Source organism: Melospiza melodia, chromosome 11 (genome assembly GCF_035770615.1).
Source record: "Melospiza melodia melodia isolate bMelMel2 chromosome 11, bMelMel2.pri, whole genome shotgun sequence".
In the NCBI taxonomy this organism is placed as follows: Eukaryota; Metazoa; Chordata; class Aves; order Passeriformes; family Passerellidae; genus Melospiza; species Melospiza melodia.
In genome coordinates, this window is record NC_086204.1 from 23,366,374 (window position 1) to 23,386,573 (window position 20,200).

General features: G+C 40.3%; 1 protein-coding gene across 1 annotated transcript; it reads right to left on the reverse strand.

The window, feature by feature from the left end:
- Positions 1-1,553: 1,553 nt before the first annotated feature.
- STIL (STIL centriolar assembly protein) lies at positions 1,554-20,056 on the reverse strand. The gene is made up of 16 exons (XM_063166062.1): positions 19,980-20,056; positions 18,910-19,017; positions 18,460-18,575; positions 18,171-18,358; positions 16,951-17,198; positions 16,078-16,161; positions 15,879-15,965; positions 14,116-14,263; positions 12,891-13,000; positions 11,965-12,079; positions 10,118-11,170; positions 8,684-8,834; positions 7,727-7,952; positions 5,686-5,878; positions 4,838-5,091; positions 1,554-3,055 (listed from the first exon to the last, which is right to left on the reverse strand). The coding sequence occupies exons 2-16, from the start codon at positions 18,999-19,001 to the stop codon at positions 2,242-2,244; spliced, it is 3,879 nt and encodes a 1,292-aa protein (XP_063022132.1). The 5' UTR covers positions 19,002-19,017; positions 19,980-20,056; the 3' UTR covers positions 1,554-2,241.
- Between the last annotated feature and the right edge of the window lie 144 nt (positions 20,057-20,200).

The window sequence follows — 20,200 nt, forward strand, 5'->3', positions numbered from 1 at the left end:
ATTTTATTGAAGAGGGATCAAACCCTTCAGTCAGGGTGGGGAGCACCGAAATGATCCAAAGTGAAGCAGTCAGTGATGCTCCGAGCAGGCCCAGCACCTTTTCAGCTAGCACTATAAATATCTTCCCTTAATTATAATAAATAATAGCTAAAAACAATAAAAAAAAAAAAAAACAAACCCAAACCCCAAATCAATAAAGCCTTAATCTTGCCCCATTAGCCATGCCATCACCTCACAAGCCAGCTCTAGAGCTTGGGCCTCAGTGCTCAGTCAACAAAGCCAGACCTGGCTTAACGTGTATTTTTTTACCTCAAATTGCAGTGGATGCTTCAGGGGAAAAAAAAATCCAGATATCTTGAAATTACTCAGCACCATACTAAGAAAAGAAAATGCTGCTTAAAGGGAAGGGTGTGTTTTTTTTTGTTTTGGTCCAGTAAATTGACATTTTGCTTGCTTGGAGGTTGCTATCCAGGATTATATGCTTTGTGTAACTTATTATAACACCACACCCTTGTCCTGAGCTGTGTGCAAGTAGTTTGGCTTTTGTTTTCAAATTGTTTCTAGCCCTTGAGCATTTGAAGAAAGTCTTTAAAATATTAACCAATACAGCTGTCATCTTCCTGTGTTTCCAGACATTTTACAATAGGAAACAAAGAACAAAACCCTGCAACAATAGCTCAGAGGTATGAATTGCCTCATTCATCTCACTGGAATGTTCAAAAACATTAACTATTTTTTGACTGATTCAGCAGAAAATGTGCTGGCAGATAATAAGCTTATGTCTGATCCAGAGGAGATTCAGGGACTGAGAAAGGTTTTATTTTTCAGCACAGTAAAGCAGCACCTTTCCTGAAAGGAAGCAAATACCCTTGTTGATGGAAGAGGCTGCGTGAGAGGAGAAATTCTGGCTGAAAAGGAGCTGCTGCCTTCCTCTCTCTGTACTGCTTCAAAACAGCACATGCTTTATCTCAGCCCAATTCTGTAATAAATTAATTAGCAATCAGTGCCCACTCAAACATACCAAGAACACTGCACTCCTTAGGATGTGACTGGGAAAGGCCCAGGATTTCAGGAGAGGGTGTTTTGATCTCTGCTTTAACACTCAGAACAGGAAAGGCAAGGTCAGCACCAGGCTGAACTGCTGCTGAGACAATGCCATCACTAAAACAAAGTTTGTTCCAAAGCCTGTGAGAGAATGCTGATGCACCTAAAAGGCCAGTGAGAAAACACATGGCTCCACCATCATCCCACTGTCCCCCCACCAGGAATGGTGGGAATGGGAATGAATCACCACTTCCAGCCAATTCTTCACCTTGTGCAATATTATCATCACAAGGTTATGGAAAAGAGCTGCTTCATTAATAGACTGGAGTCTTGGTGACAGAAATTTATGTGTTCATTCAGAACAAAGTAAATTATTTCTGCTTATCCCACCACCCAGTATCAGACTCCTGATGAGTTCAGCAGCAGGTGAACCACTGAACTTCAAGTTAACAATTTTAACAATGACTGGAAAGCCACATGTGTCTTAAATAAAGGCAGCATTAGTCAAGTGAAGATTAATTTTTTTTAATGGAAACTTTGACCTTTATCAGCAGTATGTAATTTTAAATAAATAGAAAACAGAGATGAAAAAAATTACAAGTCTTAAAAGTGCCAGCTTTCCCCTGTTTCCTTCAAAGATTTCATGATACAGAGAGTTACATGTGCCATTTTGGCTGAATTCAAAATAATTTTATGCAAGGTAAAGCCAAAGTTATACTTCCCTTCCCCACAGACACAACCCACAAACAGGAATCCAACCATTTCAGCAAACTTCTAAAAATTAGTGCTTTAGATCTGTTACCCCTGCTCTGCCACACACATTATCAGTGGCTCACAGTTGGCACAAACATGGAAAAAAGTCTGTTTTAAAAAGTTAACAAAAGAACACTTAAGTAAAAAATCACCACTGTTAAAAATTATATAAAAATACATCTTGGGCTCAGGTTGATTCACCTTCAATATGCTCTAAAATCACATCTAACTGTAAACAAAAATGCACACATCTGTGCTGATCAGCACTGCCTCAGCCAGGCACTTTGAGGTGGCTGTCCCTGAGCTGGCTGAAAGTTCTGTAAGTTTTACACTGTACAACAGAGTGACCTCTTCAAAGAGAGCTCAATCTGTGGTTTCCTGTGCTCCTTTACAGAGAGGGCCCTCTTGATTTGAAGCAGTGGTTGCAGCCATCTCAAGGGATGTTCAGAACAGCTTTGGTAATTGCCTGAGTTGTTTGACATCAAGAATGGTGCCAACAGAATTGATGCTGTTTGACTGGTTTAACATTTCAAGGGTTGGAGTGTGCAGATTTCCACGAAAGGCCTGAGTATCTCCTTCATCTTTCCTGACAGGTTGTTCAGTGAATTCAACCCTCCCAGGTAACAATCTGGGTTTTGATTTTAAATCCTTCAGGAACTGAAGTGGGTTTTCATTTGCTTGATCTGTTCTGGGAGGGAAAATTTCATTTGTAATGTTTCTTAACACAGGGTTGTTTAATTCTGGTGAAGCATTAGCCAACTCTCTGCTGTGACTTTTTAGGTGTACGGGAACCCTTCCATCCACTCTTTTGGGTAATTCAGTCTGGTGGCTGAAGCTGTCCAATGCAGGGGCACAGTTTTTGTTTGGCATGCTTTTGCTTTTGGCAGTGCCAAAATTGCCATCTTGAGCCTGCAGCTCCTCTTCATCCTCACTGCTGTCACTGCCCTGTATCAGCCCATATCGCTTCATGTACTTCTTGGTTGCAAAGGACATGTTGTTGGGAGAAATTAAACTCAGACCCACCATGCTCTTGTCTGTATTTGTTTGCAGGATGTCCTGGAAGGAGAAATCTGTGGGAGGGTTCTGGCCTGAGCGGCTGAGGGACAGCCGGGATAACTGATTCTCACTGAGGTACTTCAGGGCTATGGCATTGGCCTCCATGCTCAGATCAACAACGTTGGGACACACGCTGACATTGGCAAGTAACATGGAATTTAACCCAGGCACCACTGCTTCAGGACTTATGCACGCCAAGATGCTGAAATAAAGCAGCAAAAAGTTACCTTAGCATTACAGGAAAAGCATCAATTTCACAGTTTTGCTCACTGTACTGATTTCTCCTTTTTTCCTGAACACGGCCTCATCAGGACTGAGATCATATTATCTGCACATAATTAAATCTATCTACTCACCCCCATAAGTATCTAAACACTGCCAGAGGATGGATGATATTCCCTTCTCCTTCAATGCACACTACTCTCATATGAAGAGTCACCCATCTCTAGCAGGTTACAGTGCTGGTTTTTGGTTTTAAAGCAGGTTTGAACTCTTGGTCTTTTCTCACCAGTGAATGAGACATTACGTGTGTCTGATCCTACAACTCTAAATTCTACCATTCAGCCCAAATTTTATAGCTAGAAATACAAGCCAAATGACTGAGACCAAGAATATCTTTCCCAATGCATGGTAATTCCAGGATTTTTACAGAAACTCTGACATAGCATCTGTTTCCAGAAGCCTACAAGGTTCTAGTTTTTGAAGTACCTTCAAATGAGAAATGTTCATTTGTTCTGTTGCCTGGTGCAGCAATTTCTTGTATACATATCATGTGTTTGAAGACCAAAAGAACAAGCTCTGGTGCACCAGTAATGGTTGTAAACCATTGCATTTAGCTCACACATCATATATTAGTTCATAAACCTAAGCTCCTCATATTAAGAATTAAGACGCTTCCTATTTCACTGAGCACAAATTCTGAAGTTTGCCCAGGGAAAATAAACTGGCTCAGCAACAACAACCACTTATTATGCTATGGAGCTGCACTGTTGTTTCCTTCTCTCTGAGCTGTAGATCTTTTCTCAGAATTGTTTATCAGTCTTGAAAGTGGCAGAAGGAAGAACTCCACCCCACTCCCCAAGTTTGAAGGAAAAAACCCCAAGAGTTCAAGTTTTGCCTTACAGGTTCGCATGTTATTCACATTAAAAGAACACTGACAGACTCCAGCCAGGAAGGCAGTCCAGAAATCCCAGAAAATCACCCAATAAAACACCAGTGAAAAGGAGAGAAAAGAGGTTAGAAACTGTATGATTACAAACAGCTTTTGACACATGGCTGAAGAGAAGATTAATTAGGAGGTGGTGAGATTTTTTGTTTACATAACAGCTACACACTAGGATCAAGAAGACAATAAGGATGAAAGTGAAGCTGTACCAGGCAGTCAGCCTATGCCTACACAGCTATGCAAGTAAATTCCTGCGCCTAAAAACCCTCCTTCAGAAGTTACTTCTCTGTTCCTTCCTCTGTTTCAACAAGGCTGTTGCTTCCCTCCCCAGCACTTTCTCTGCTCAAGGCACAGCACCCACAATAACAAGCAATTAGGACAGAACCAGTTTTGATTAGATACCAAAGACACAGTAACAATTTCACATATACTGGTAAAGAGCAAGACAAAGGTTAAGAAGCAATGACAAAATACCAGGTCCAGAGCTGCTCTGGAATACTTGGAGACAGACCAAAGAATTGCCCATAGCTTCCTTGTTATTCTAGGGAATTAGGTGCACAGCCCTTTTAAGAATCACCAGATGCTCTAACAGCAAGAGGGTTGTGTTCTATTTAAATATTCTGAGTTTTTCTAGCAGAGCTCTTAAACCTATCTGAAATGCCCATAGCATGAGCCAGCATTTCAATTTTGCAGGAAATGCAGATCAAGGTGCACCCAAATCCCAGTGGCAGTGAGCAGACTTCTCCTGACTCATTGAGCCAAATCTTCATTTTCAGTTGGATCTGCACATTACTACTCAAAACCACCAGCATTTTTTACCTGGCATTGTCCACTTTGTGTGTATTTTCCTTCATACTGCCAGGTGAGTTCACAGTCACTCCAAGGCTCCTCAGCTGTTTGAGTGTGGCACTAAGGACACTTTCTTTGTCCACCTCTCCTGTGTGAGTCTCTGAAGCCACTTCTGCTGTACCATCAATATCCTGATATGTAGGACCATCATCAACAACAAATTCTGATTTTAAAGGCAAATGATCTTGCTCTTCTGAGGTCTTTAAGAGAAGGTTTACTTGGCCCTACAGAAAAAGGAGCACATGGCAAAAACAATGACATACAGGGACTGTCAAATACAAAATTCCTGACTACACAACTTCAAATACAACTTGATGGGTTAATAGCTTATTCTAACAAAGAAGGCAAATTCAGATATAGTTCAGATGCAATCACTTAAACTCACAGCAGTGTAGTCAAACACTGCAACATCTTACACTTCAAGCTTTCTAAAAGAGTCTGTTCTGAATTTAAACACATCACATACTGATATTCTTCAAGATGAAAATATCTGCCCTTTAAGGGACTTGAAGGTAAAATGCTGTGTTATTTTAAATGCCACTAATTTGGGAAGTTATCAGTTGAGGTCCTTGAATAAAAAATATTATTTATTAGATAATAGAAAGTAATCCATGTATGCATGAAAGAGAAGTACAAAATAACCACTTAAACATTCAAAAAAATTGAAGAACCACAAACTCAAGAGTTTTCTGTAGAGCACAATGTGAATCTGAAAACCACAAGCAGCTTTCACTCCTGCCAACACCACATCATAAGTTCAGCAGGGTGCTGTTCTGACTGTTGCATTCAGTGCAGAATATAAAACGTGCATGAGTTACCAGTAAGTCCTGGTAAAGCTTCAGCTCCTCTGAGGGCTGCTGAGGCAGCAGCGGGGTGGGTGCCTCCGAGCTCTGCTCGCTTGTTACCACCACCTGGCTCCTGGCTCCCTCCGATGGCTCTTTCTGTAAACACACACTGGCACTGTCCTCCAAGGATGAGCCACGAGCAAGTGCCTGGGAAACGTTTCCAGTTCTGGAACAGAACACCAAGATAGCTACATATTTCCTTGAAACAGCAAAAGCATCGTTATCACTATATGTACTTTATTTGTTCATGAACATCAGAGGAGGAGAACAATCGATCCTAAGGGGTTTTAGTTTTGCCTGCTGCTCAAGGCTTTGCCCCTTTCTACAGTCAAAAGTTTCAAAAGTCATTTAAAGACTGAAGAAATAGACTTCCAACTGTGGAACTACAACAGCCTGACTAGTTTTCCAAAACATGATTTGAAAGTGGCAATGACATCTCTGGACTAGCTAACACTCAGTGACACACCATGACTTAAACCTGATGAAAGGAAAATTATTAACAATTTGAAATTTATGTTTTCAGCAGACCACTTATAAGCCTTTAGAAGCAAATATCTTCTGTATGCTCTGACACATGACTTATTTAAAAAGCTGCTTTTACCAAGGTACATAACTTCCCATGGGATTCCTGTGGCAGTTTAAAAACCTCTCAAAGACAGTTACAAGTACACACATGCACACTGAGTATCACAAACACCTAGCTGAAATATTTTTCAACAGGAGATGTGCAAGAGGAGCTACAAAGGCTAAACACTGAATGAGTTACAACACAATGCTCTGCACGCCCCTCACTGGTGTGTGCATTGCATAAGCCTTTGGAGACCAGACATATCAATACTTCTATCATCCCAAGAAGATCCTCAAGCAACCTCCTCCCCCTTCCTGTTCCTCCTGAGGAGACAAGTGTAAGATAAGGGAATTTCAGAACTCAACTGATCAATTGCCTGTGTTGAAAGTGATAAGATTTAAAGCACGTGACATACCAGATAGTCAATGTAGGTTATCAGCTACTGTTACACTAGCAATTATTCATCATTCCCAAAAAAGTTCCCCTCCTCCTCATCAAAGGAATCTGGGTGATGCTCTACATTCTCACAATAAGATAATTTAAAGCTATTTTACTGGTTTATGAATCCAAGTTGAAGAGAACCTTAAGATGGCATTGTCCAGAAATACAATGTTCATAAGACTGATCTGAATCCATAAAATTTCTGGTAGCAGTATATGTTTGCAGACAGCACTTTAATCAAGGACTATAAATAGTTAAGTTATAGATTCATTACTATCATTTTTCCCAATATGACCATTTTAGGAGCCTAATTTAACTGGAAGGGCATTCCCCCTCCTTTGGCTTTTTATACTTAGGCGATATTAGATCACTAAAGTGCTAAATTGTTGAGCTATCCCTACATAGAAATAGCATGCATATAGATAATTAAAAATATTTCAAAAACCACTTCCCAAATTAGTCTGAGATTAGTCACTGCACTATAAAGCAACTGAGCTCAAAAATAATTAACAGCAGTGAAGTCAGTATCTGCATGCACCACTCACAAAGTAATCAGGCATAAAATAAAGAGAAATTCAAGGAACAGCCACATATAAACACCTCATCCCAAGCCCCTCAGAACTGGAAAGGTTCTGAATGCTGACAAGGAAAAGCCACTGTAGGAAAACAACTGAGTATAGCAGCATCCCATTTTCCAGTCAGGACTTAAAGTAAGAAAAGGAATGCTGCCAGCACAGTGCATGCTTTTATAAGTTAAAGGCTTTTGCCATCAGCTGCTGCTGACAGGTAGCTAAACCTGCATGACTGATAAATGCAGACTCTAAAGGCAGATGTCTTTGGTGAGCTGTACAATTCAAAGCATAATTAAAAAATACAGAAGGGAGAGAACACAACAGCTGAGGTCAGACTATTTATAACTCCTGAAGGAAAAAATATTACAGAAGTAATAACTTACATAAGGCAGTCCAGCACATTATGTGAGCACAGGGTGTTTCTGTTACTTACTGGGGAGTGTTCTGATTAGCTCCTTCTTCCACAAGGTGAATACTCTCTACAAAGCTGGGCATGTCAACCACCCTTAAGGATGAAGCAATGCTTGTATTACTTGCATCTTGCTCAGCATTAATTGAAATGTTTATGTCCTCTTTAGAAATCTCTCCATCTTCTTTCTTCCCTCGTGGTATGGAGTTGCCTTGTTTTTCGGAGGCTGTATTCCAAAATAAACTAGCACCTAGGACAAAATCAGAGGTTTAACTATTTAGGAAGAGTCATTACTTTTTTTGAGACTCTTTGGCTTTCTATAGCTAGAGGAATAACTTTCTCCCATTCATGTTTCTTTCACTATTTAAAAAATGATCTACAGTTTAAATCAGCTAAAAGCTGCCAAAACATCATTCAAGTCCTAGTTTCTTCCAAAGTATACTTGATGAAAATAAATGGTTGCATTAAATAACTTTAATGCATTGACCTTGAGCCTGTTTCAAAGTTTCCTCCAGACTAAGCACAACATTTCCATGGATTTAGCAGGAGCCAATATGTTAATATGCAGCTGTACAGACACAGCTGCATAACTCTCCTAAACTAAAGCAAATACAACCTCCTCTTCATGCATGATTTACAAACAACATCAATAATGTATATATTGGCATAGAAATGATTACTTTACAAAACAGTGTATTAAATAAAAAAAGATGTGGAGTTACATATCAACAAGACAACATTTTAAATAGAACAGCTTTCTAAGCCTATTGGAAAAATAACTCTTTCAGTGATGGCAATCAAAGACAAAAGTAACTCCAGCCTAAACTTGCAAATAACACCTCAACAACTTAGGTGTTTTTTGGATCTAGGTGCATGTTTGCACAACTTCTTTCTGCAAAAACATTTCCTCCATGGCCCAAGGAAGCACAGAAATGTCCAGAAGGAAGCGGTGCCGGTCTGTGCTAATGCATGAAGCGTTACCTGTGCTCACGGCAACGCTCACGCTCCTCCTGGGGCGCGGTGGCGGCGAGGTCTGGGTTTCCATGGACACCAGCTCCCCGGCCTTCTCCCCCTTCTCAGCTGCCTCTGAGGAACCCTCCTGGCGAGCCTGAGCCTCCAGCAGGCGCTGGATCTGTAACAGGCACCGCAAAGTTAGCATCTGCACAAGAAAATATCAGCTGTGACAGGCAAAAGGGAATTAATCGGGTTCTGCTAAGATCTGGATTCAAACAGGCTGCGCTGCCACAGCAGCCTGAACACCTTCCAGCTGTCAGCAGTGCACACAGCATAAATCAAAACACCAATTTTGATGTTGGCAGAGGTAGCAAAGAAGATCTTTAAGCACATTGGCAGAGGCAGCACCAAGACAAGTTGGGTAAAGCCTGTTTGCACCATACTTGCTGGAAGTATTCCCTCCCTTTCATTCACATACAAAGCCTATTAACCGACTTACCAGCCAAGCATTTATGTGCCAACTGTCCCTACACCAACTTTGTATTAATTACAAAGCTAAGCAATTAAATGATAAAATTAAGGTTGCCAGGCAATCTTCTCTCTAGGATTTTCATCCACCCTGTTCAACGATTAGCTTGCAGCTCCAGGGAGAAATACAGGAACAGTGAAGGCTGCAGTAAGGAGGGGTTTCCCACATGCACAACCCATGCTTCAGGAGCTTGACTTTACAAACAGGAACTATACCAAAAACAAATTCCAGCTGTCATTTTCTAGTTCAAGTACTGCAAACTTTTTTGTTTGTATTATCACCAGCAGCAAAACTTAAACTCTGTCTCTTCAGCTCCAAATCATACCCTGCAAAATACAGGGCCAGTAGGTTCATCAAGGGACTGGTGTTTTGAAGAAACTTAACTTGGTGAGGCAACAGAGCACAGCAAGACCCCCAAAGTCCAGTTTTCTAGCATAGAAAAGATCTGGTGAACCAGGAATTGATGTAGACAACTTAAGTTTTCAAAGCAACAGCTCAGGGAGCTGCTGGTTTGAAGGTGGTAAAAGCAACATATGAGAACATTCTGTGCTTCATTATTTACAAAAATTCCAAAGCCTATAGCCAATGCAATATTTTTTTTTTACATGGACAAGCATGAAAGCAGAAAAGCATTTATACAGAAAGTGTATCAGTTTGCATTACAAACAATCTACTAAAAATAAACGTTCATGTTATGGAAATATCACAGAAATAAACGCAAAATTTAATTAGATAAAAGTAAAATAATTTTTAAAGGGACATCAGTTGGTAAGGCTAATTAAGTCCCCTTTCCATGCCCAAACTGCAGCTGGTATGACAGGCTCCCTTGTTCCAACACGGATAGACAACAGTTAATTTAATTCCTTTAGCAGGGGAACTATCAAAGCATAGTCACTGAGAGGGCAGAGGAGAAAGCTGACATTTCCACAGACCTGAGCTTGCAGTAATTTGAGTTGTCTGTCCTGCTGGGTGAGGAGCTGGAATGCATCTGGAGATAATCCCATCATGCCATTATCTGATGGAGCTGCAGGAGCAGGCGTGTGCAGGCACGGGGCGTGGGCTGCACAGCACTGCACGCTCGAGGGGCTCGCACTCGATGCCATCCTCATCCCAGCTGATAAGCCATTGTCATGAGAGCAGCTCCCTGTTTTCCCAGGATATCTCACATTTATAGGGCTGCTCGTGGCATACCCTGGGTTGCAGCAAACGTTTGGGCAAATGATGTTTTGATGGAACACTGCACAAGGATTTTGCTGAGCCACCTCCGGTGGGATTTCCGCTCCGTGACCGGGGCTCATTTTCCCAACTCCTTGCCATGGGGTTATGGGATTGTACTGGAGAGAAGCAGTGCACTGACAGCTGCATGCTGGACAGGAAGGTGGCACTTGAACTGGCACCTGCAGGTCTGGTGGCTGTCTGCAGCTCTGTGGTGACAAAGCAGAGCTGTGCAGGACTGGCTGTGTGGCAGCAGGAAGCTGCTTGGAACCAGACACTGATGCTCTCCTAGGCAGAGGCTCTCCCTGTGCTGTGACACTCTCAGGATTTAACACAAGTTTTTCCAAAGGCTTTCTGGGGTGGTGCACAGACGCATCTGGGGAAGGCCCACTACAAGGAGTTGAAGGAGAAGATGATCCTGAACTTTTTCTTGACTGGGGGGAAGCCTTTTTACACTGCACCTGCTGCTGTAGTAGAGCTTGATTTCCTCTGCAAGGCATTGAAGCTGGAATTTTCTGGTTTATAGGATTTGGTAATCGTCTCAAAGAGGGATCTCCCACATTAGCAGGAAAGTTCTGTCTGTCTTCAGAGTGCTGGCTGGGGTGACACGTAGGTCTCATGCAACACTTCTTTTTCACAGGCTGATTTGGCACTGTGGGCAGACTTTTAGCACCTGAAGTTCCCACAGGCTTAGATGATTGTCCTGGTTCTATGAAACTCCCATCCAAAATAAGTGACAGCTCTGGCACTGAAGGAAAAATTCTGGTAACCTGAAAGGACAATTACACACATAGATGATAATTTAAAAATATTGTCTGCTTTTGAATGCATAATTTCCTCAAATAAAATGTTTTCATTTAAAAATCAATATATGATGATTATCAGCTTCCAAACCAAACACAAGTTAAACACATTCCTTAAAGACTGGAGAATCCAGAAAAAGCAGCAATATCTCTAGGACCATTCTTAAAGGAAAATTGCTTTTATATAGTAACAGCTCTGTCTGCCAAATTAATGCTCCATGTCATTTGGGAGTACATGTCAGAATATGGATATTTCCCTTCTAGAGGTGGACTCTGTGTCCCTTCTTACTACTCTCAGATCCAGGAGATAGCTGCAATAGGACATATTTTATACACAATTATCACATCCTTCTAGACCTATGCTGTACAAGGGCTGGTATTTATTGTATTTGTACACATTTCAGTGAAAAAAGGACAGAGCAGATCTTTTGGGTAAATGAAATAAAAAAAAACTCACAAGAGCTGGCTGTCGCTATCTCAGACACTACAGCTCTTCCATTCAACAACAGTGAGATTCCTAAAATAGAAACTACTCTCTGTTTCCACATCACAGCATGTACAGGAATTTAAAGTGTCTAAAATCCTGGAAAATGGCAGATTAACTACAGGAGTGGGATCCATGGTTAATTTCTTTAATTCTGCTTTCCCTTGCTAGGACATTGAGAGAGAGAAGCTTTTCTCTACAGTTCCCTTACAATAAGTTTTGCTGCTCTAAGTGTCACATCTGAGATACCCAGAGCAACTATTTATTATTTAGTTACCTGTTGACTCACTGGGTGAGGACTTGGAATTGGTCTGGGGGATAAATCCTCATCTTCCACACCAGAGTCATGATCACTTGCTGACAACTTGCTGGGTGAAGAGCCTTGGGGAGGACTGAAACCAAAATAAAGCAAAGTAAAAATGCCTGCTTGTTAGAATTGGCAGCAGTAACATGAAACTTCACATTTTTCAATGTGCCATCTACAGTGCATAGTTTTTCTAAGAAGCAGCTGCTATCCATCTTCTCCCTGGTTAGCTGGGGAGTTAACCAAGCAAACAGTTCTAAAACCAAACAATGAAAATAGAAAAGCTGCTTTTGGGCAAGAAAGCCTCCCTCCCCACAGCATCACACAAACACAGCTTTTAAGTGACATTCTAACAGCAAAGCAATGATATATAGTAAAAAGATAGGAGGTGCTACAGTAAAGATTTTAATATTGTTTGAAGGAAAATAAAGGCCATCTTCTAGTCATAGATAAAAATTTGATGGATAAGCCAGGTTCTTAAAAAAAAAAAAAAATCACTAAGTTTCAAACTATCCAGGTCTTGGAGCACTGAAAAGTGGGAAGGAAATAAAGAAATTTTTTTTTACCTAAGTAGATTTCAATTAGAGATTTGCTTCAAAGGACAGAGCTCACTTAAAGCTTAATAGAGTGAACTAAGCCTAATCAGTGAGGAAGCCTTTTTAGAAACATCCACTGTATAAATTAAAACCACCAGTACCAAGTAGTTTTTTTTGGAATACAGACATCTTGACCATCTTACTTGAAAAATACTAACTCTAGGAATAAATAAAAGCACATACACAGATTTTAATGCAATAGAATGTATGCACAGCACAACTAACACATAGCACAGATCAGATCAAACCCCTCAACCAATAAATATTTAATTTTTGCACATAAATGGCATTGCAGAGATTTACCTTTTGATTGGAAGTTTCTTGCAAATTCTGCTGAAGAACTCAGTTTCTGCATTTTGGTTTTCTGCACTCAACTCAAATTGGATAGGGCTCTTGTCTGATGCTTCAACGTTCTGGAATGAGATGTTCCATATTTGTGAGGCAGGAAACCTTCAGACTTTTAATCAGTGAGGTACTACTCCCAAAGAAACAGCTTTAAAGACATTTATATGATTATTTGCTGCTTGTCCCCTACTTTCAAATGTTTCAGCACTACAAGGAAGCAGACAACTTCCCTTCCTGTTTAACACTGTTCCCCTGCTACTCTGTAAAGTAGTTGGGCTAATTATAGCCATGAGCAGATGCTTCCTCACTGTAACTGCTCAGATACTCCTCCAGGGCTGCCACCACTACAGGAAACAGCAAACGTTCCTGTACTGCCTCACACACCACAGCTGGGCAGCTCCTGGAGACAACAGCAGTGAGCTTCTGTGGAGAGATGCGTCATCTTGGAAAGCTGAGCTGGCCCTAGGCTAAAGGGAGAAGGCAGCCCTGACAAGGAAATTCAGTTGGGAAGAGAGCTGAGCACACAGCACAGCACACACATTACACTCATTGCTTCTGACAGAGCATAGCAGCATTTACTGAGCAAATTAACAGCTCAACTTCAGGTTCTGCACAAGCCTTGGCAAACACATAAGGAACTGAGATTTCCTAAAACTTCCTCAAACCTTACTAGCCATCTCCCAGACTTCTATCATCAAATTCTTTCAGAGAGTTACTTTGCACAAAGATAAAATTCTCCATTAGTAAAACCGATGAAATTAGTAACCTCTGAACTCCTTTTTGCATTCAATTTCAAGCAAAGCACAACACTCAGCTTTGCTCTCCAGCAAGCATTACCCACAGCAGCTGTCAGATGTGGCCAAGCTGAACACAGCACATCAGAGTAACAAATGCTGCAGGAAGTCTGAGCCTCTGCTCACAAGGCCAGAAGGTCACTAGTAGGAAGGAACACTAACCAAGGCCAACACAGCATGATATACTTAAAAGACAGATGCTTAATGCTATTAGAAAAGTGAGCAGTGCTGCCTTTGGAAGTAATTTCTCAATTTGAGGGACAAATGATGTAGCTTTATAGAGCTACATGATTTTCAAACACTGCAGATCCATTTGAGTCCCATCACAATGACTCTTTTAAGGCAAATTTTGAAGCACCACAGTGCAGGAGGAAAGCAAGACAACTTACTTTGAACAGGTGAACTGTTTCATGGCAAGTTAGGATCTGAAACCCCAGCTCAGTCTGCCCACTGCATGGAACACACTCATAAAACTCTGGTTCCTTGTGTGTCAATGAATAAAGCACAACAAGAAAACTCCTAGATTCTGAAAAAACCCTAAAATAAAAGAAAAACACATCTTTAAATAACTTAAACATGAAGAAAGCCCTTAGATTTGCAATACAGTGAACAAATTTTCACATAGTTTAGCAAACTGGTGAATCATAGCATTTTGAGTGGTGCTTAGCTATAGATAGTGCAGAGGGATTTATGACTGTAGCCACATGCAAGAAACAAAGAAAAGTAGAGAAATAGGAATAATCCAAGTCCTTTGTATTTCAAACCTTTACTATCACTTAGTACTTTAAATGAATTCCTGGAAGAGTTCAAACATAACAGAAGAAAACATCTGTAAGAATGATATTGTGTTTTATTTTCTTTTTAGTTTTCAGTTAAGATGCATTATAAAGACACTTAATGACTCAGTTACCCCTAAATATTCAAAAAACATTAATTAGCAAAAAGATAATATTTTTGGAAAATTTTATTGAAGGGTTTTTTTTCTATAAGTTGAGAATAGTGAGTAACAACAATCAGCATTTAACACAATTTCAAGGATAACAACAACAATGTGTGTTTCCAATAAAAGGTAGGACTAATTTCAGAACAGTTTTTCTTTTTATAGTACTTGTAACATGGCTTTTTTTGTTTGCTTTTTCATTAAATGCAATAGAAAAAGCAGTAGAAACAGGATGCTTGAAAAACACATTCATGCAACTTCAAAGTTTACTTACAACTTAAAGAGTTAAAAACGTATGATGCACAGATTAAGCAGTTAGCCTGCAGAGGTTAATGCTGTTTGCATGGTTCATCAAATCTCCCTAATCCACTTCCATGATGGCATCAGTTAAAGTTAATGAGAGTCAAGCATCCAACTTGCCTATCTAATAATCTAATTGGTCTCTTATCTGTGTTTGGACATATTTCAGTTGTTAAGGGAAAGAAGTCTATTTTGTAATTGCAGACACATCTGTTCACCAAACATGGTTGCATTTCACAATTTAAAAACAAATATGGGCAATCAGAAGAAGTGCTTATGCATACAGCATATTCTAGAGTCTCATTTGCCTGAGGTGCAGTTTCAAACTACTAACACCTGAACTCTCTCCCAGCTCCACACAAATAGAACTCAGCAAATGTTACAAATGAGAAAATCTAGACAATGAGGAATGATTATGCTCTAACATCACAATCAAAAAATACCCCAGAATGCAAACACTCTTAAAAAACAACCTGAACATTTAACAGAAGTCTAACAGGACAGCATAGGCAGCAAACCAATATGTTTCAATATGTTGGTCAGACACAACCAGGAAGACAACTTATCTCAAAGAAAATACCCCTAAGAAAAGCTCAAAAGCAAAACTCCATCACTGTTTAAACTACTGTTTCCTGCTTGTGGCTTCTTATTTAAACTAAAATGCAGTGACCTCAAGGATATTAATGTTCACCCTCTCCTGACTTTGGGATATCAGCTCAGCTTTTCAACATTTCAGTCACAGAAAATTTTTATGCAGAAGCCAAAACCAAAAATAACATTTAAACCAGACAGCCTTACCTCTATACAACACAGAATTTCCTCAAATATCTTTGAGCAGAGCATATGCTGTCATGCATTTCTGTGGAATACTTTTTTAGGTACTTCTATGTTTTACCTATAAAAGTGACTTGCCTTTCTTGGATTGAAGAACTGAACAAATACCGCAAGCAACAGGCCCAGACTTGAGGACTATAGATATGAGTAACTCCACTCAGCCAACTAGAAATAAGAAAAAAAAAATCTAATTAGAGACAGCTGTGGTACCAAATTTTTGCTATGTAATCCCTCAGATACATCTCAAATCAATGTGTGTATTAATCTGAACACTTACACTCCAACTAATGGCAGAGCATAAGCCTTGGGATCAGACTCAAGCAGTAAAAGCAATTTCCTTGTTTGGTCCATAGTAAGGTAGCTGAAAGAAAACAAAATTTGGCTTGTTTTACTATTTTGGAAGGCAGTTTTTCAGAAAAAAAAAAATCTTGAAAAGTACAAGTTTAGAAAATCCTGTGAAAAAAATAACAATTAAAGATCAAAACTACTCTTACTCCACACTTAACAGCAGCTCCCCAGCTTTTCAGCAATTCCCTGTGTATCAAAGAGTTATCAAGGACAAAACTTACATAGTACTATTTGTAGTATTTTAGTGAATACTAGAATTAGTGTTCATAACATCCCCAAGTACAAGCCATGTTAAATTTGAAGAGTAATTTGCAGAGAGGCATTCATAAAGTCCCTGTCCAAATAAAATGACATTCAGTTATTTCAAATTATTTCCCTGATCTATCCCTGGTTCATCCTGTTAAATTAGTTACCAGTCAGAATGATGACTTCTCACTACCATCTCAGAAGCACAAAAAGAAAGCTTTGGTTTGCATTCATCTGCTTTTCATTGTAGGGCATTGTAGGTGTTTAAAAAGCTGGAAGCTATTTACATTTATTATGTTAACTAGAGGTGTGTTCTGCCACTTTCACTGAAGCCAAAAGAATTTCTACTCAGCCAGTTAATGTTTTTGCTCCACCCCATTTCCTGTTTCTTGTTCATAATTTTAATACATTTCCAAGGCCAGAACACATGCCATGTTTATGCCAGTTATTTTACTAAAAAGCAAAGTACAGTTGAAATCTCTCCTACCCACCTCCTTTAGGAAAGGCAAGAAACTGACAGGCAACTTTGACAGCTTTAGCACCACCCTTTACTCACCCACATTTGTAAGTTCCTTGAACTTGTGCAATATTCATAGGACTGGTCAAATTTCTTGCTAGGGCTGTTGGAATAATTGGGACAGACTTCACAGGGGTGTATTCCAAAATATTGGCCAGAGTAAGAGAAGCCCAGTAAAAATTAAAGTGTAGATTATCCAGGTTTTCTGTGAAAGAAATGTGAGCTCTAACAGTGAGCAGTTTAGAAAGATCCAGAGATTCTTTACTGCACAGACTCTGCTGCAGACCCTAGAAGTAAGGAAAAAAAAAGAGTTAAATACATTAAATTATTTTCTATGATTATCATGATTCAAGATGCATTACACTAGGAATTCAAATCATTCATCACAGCTATTATTGCAGTAGGTACTATAAAAAAGCCCATTACCCCAGGTCTCCAAAGCTCACTGCTCTAGTGAATATAATGAATAATGCAGAATACAGTTGAAAATTAGCTATGCACACCTCAGCATTGTTTTATGACGTATTAGAAAACATGGGGTTACTAAATGCTATAAAAATTAATATAATAACAGACAACTAAAAAGCTCAAGCTGATTTGCCAAAGTTTTCTTACTTGCATTCACGGACTATGTAATTTAATACCTGGATGTATCATCATGAGAAAGTTCAGATGTGAAGCAGGCTTAATTTGCATTTTAAATACACACTACAACAACAATAGAGAAAAGTCTACAGGAGTGGAAAGCATATTTAATAGCTTACAGCAGAGCACACATTTCAGCTATGGCTGTTAACCTACATAGGGCTCCACACGTTTTGGGCGGGTCACTTGCCTAGCAACACTTCAGCAACAACTGCCCAATACTGCAACTGATTAATGACAGTTTTGAGGGGAAAAAAAAGACAAAAAAAAAAAACTGTTTTCTCTTGTTCAAGTAAGTTTGCTGCAATTGCTGTTGCTTTGCTGGTTTTGGTGGTTAGACCAGCTGAAACACTTTGGTCAGCCAGCAAGATTTTCATCCAAGATTAACGACTGTGTGATCCTTAAACACCTGTGAGGATTAACTGACTTTACCAGTTTCCAATATACTTTTCAATGACACTCAAGCAGCTCATTTCACACAATTAACTACATGGTCTTGGTTCAGCCCTAACCTTGCTGTGCTGGAAATCAAGCTCTGTGCAATCAAGTCCAGTGTCCTCCCTGGCAGAGAGTTCACTGTTTGAGAGACCCAAAAGCTGCTGAGATCTGCCTACCTTGAAAGCCAAGCTGATATCTTCAGCACTGTGCACTATTATATTATCTGAACAAGGTCCCCAGGCATTAACTGTACATGGAATCAAGAAGTCTCCAGGAAGGGATGCAGTTGGGATTTTGCCTGATCCACCAGCAACTTCTCGGCCAGGATCAAAGCGATCTACTGTCAGCGTTACGCCTTCCCCATCTTCAAAATAGAGAAATAAAGTCAGAGTCCAAGAGAAACAACTCAGCTTAACTACAGCTTAATCAACCAACACTGCCTGTCTACCTCATGTCTAGAATTACCTTCATCTACTGTCAGGGTGCCAAGCAAAAAACAGGACAATGATTTCTTTTCATTCTGCTTAGCATGGCGGTAGGCAAGCCGCAAGGTTTTCTCCACCAGACATATTTTGGGGTTTCTAAAAAAGAGATAATAAGCAAGTTTAAGTTACAAATTCTTTCTAATGTTTTTTTTTTTTTTTTAAAGTATCACTTATCCATATGGGAAGAAAATAGAAATAAATTTTAAGTTACTTTAAATTGATGCACCTTCAAGCCACTAGACTGTGTTACACAAAGGAAAGGAAACTGAAATTTTTCCAGTGAAAATCCCTATAAGCTCATAACAAACACACTGCTTCATTTTCCTTTGGGCCTTGCCATAGAACAGACTCAAAAGACAAAATGAGGCTTTGCATTACAAACTCCATAATTTATTTTAAGCTTTAGCTTGCCCCAAAAGGGTATCAATACCTGTAATAGGTGATGTGTGTGCCAATGACATCGCCCATGGGGACTGGGTCCCAAAGGGCACACTTGGACAGAGGGAAACTGAAAGGGACCATCCTTTAGGGAACCAATCTGGGAAGATCAGAGATAAAAAAATGGATTAAGGTACATTGTTATCTTACGATGTTTAAAAGAAGGAACAAAGGCATGACACAGTAAGAAAATCAAGAAATAGGATACATAAACTGTTGGTACTTTTTTTTGCTTAAGTCCAGGCCAACAAGGCAGAAACTTTGTCCTACGAAGTTGTCAGAGTTACAGTCAACACAAAACCTTTACTGTCCACCTGACAGTTTCTCTGTGGAACCTTGGAAGACGTGTAGGCCAAAATACAAGCTTGCAGATAAAGCTTAAGGAAAAACTACTTAGATATAGTTTAGGGAGTAAAAGAGTCACCACTAATCAGAAACTCTCATGGCACAAAAAAACTGATTTAGCAAATTTAACATAAGATCAGCTTCCCAAAGCCCTGTTTTAGTCTCTGTATTTCAAGTGAGCATTCACACCACTTAAACTTTGAAGATTTCTGAAATAAGGCCTTGGCTTAACTCAAATAGTAGACTTCAAAGAGCCCTGAAGAAATCACTACGTAATCACATTAACTTATTTACACTATCAGGATTAGATTTTCTTGAGGTGCCTAAACAAAGCAACATACAAAACAATTGACAACCCATATAATTTAGCAAATACCTCAATACCTTTTAGCAAATAAGCAACAAGTCTTTTTGTAGTTATCTCAAGCATGAAACTTTGCCAAGCAAAGGTGCTTCCTCTGCATTTAAACTTGCCAGGAAAGAACTTTACTTTAAAGGCAGCCCTCCAAGGAACCAGCCACGATGCTTCCAGCAGCAGTTAATTAACACTCTTTAAAAACCAAATGCCAAACAAGCCTTAAACTCAAATTTGTAGAGGAGGACATTTTTTAAAGCATCAGTGTCTCAACTTGACAAGCACGAAGCAGAAGCCCACTCTCCCTCCCTCAGCTCTGTATACCCCGACCCGTGCGCGGCGGGGCCGGAGCGATGCGGTACCTCGGATCCGGGCAGGGCCGCAACTCTGCCCGCTCCTCTTCTCCCTCTCCCCAGCGCGGAGTCCGCCCGGTGCAGCCCCCGGCTCGGCCGGGCAGCGGCCGCGAGAGCGGAGCGGCCCCGGTGGCAGCGGCCGCAGCTCCAATCCCAGCGCAGCCGCTCCCGCCGCGTCCCGCTCGCCCCGGCGCCTTCTGCGGCCCCGGCCGGCCCCTGCCCCCGCCGGC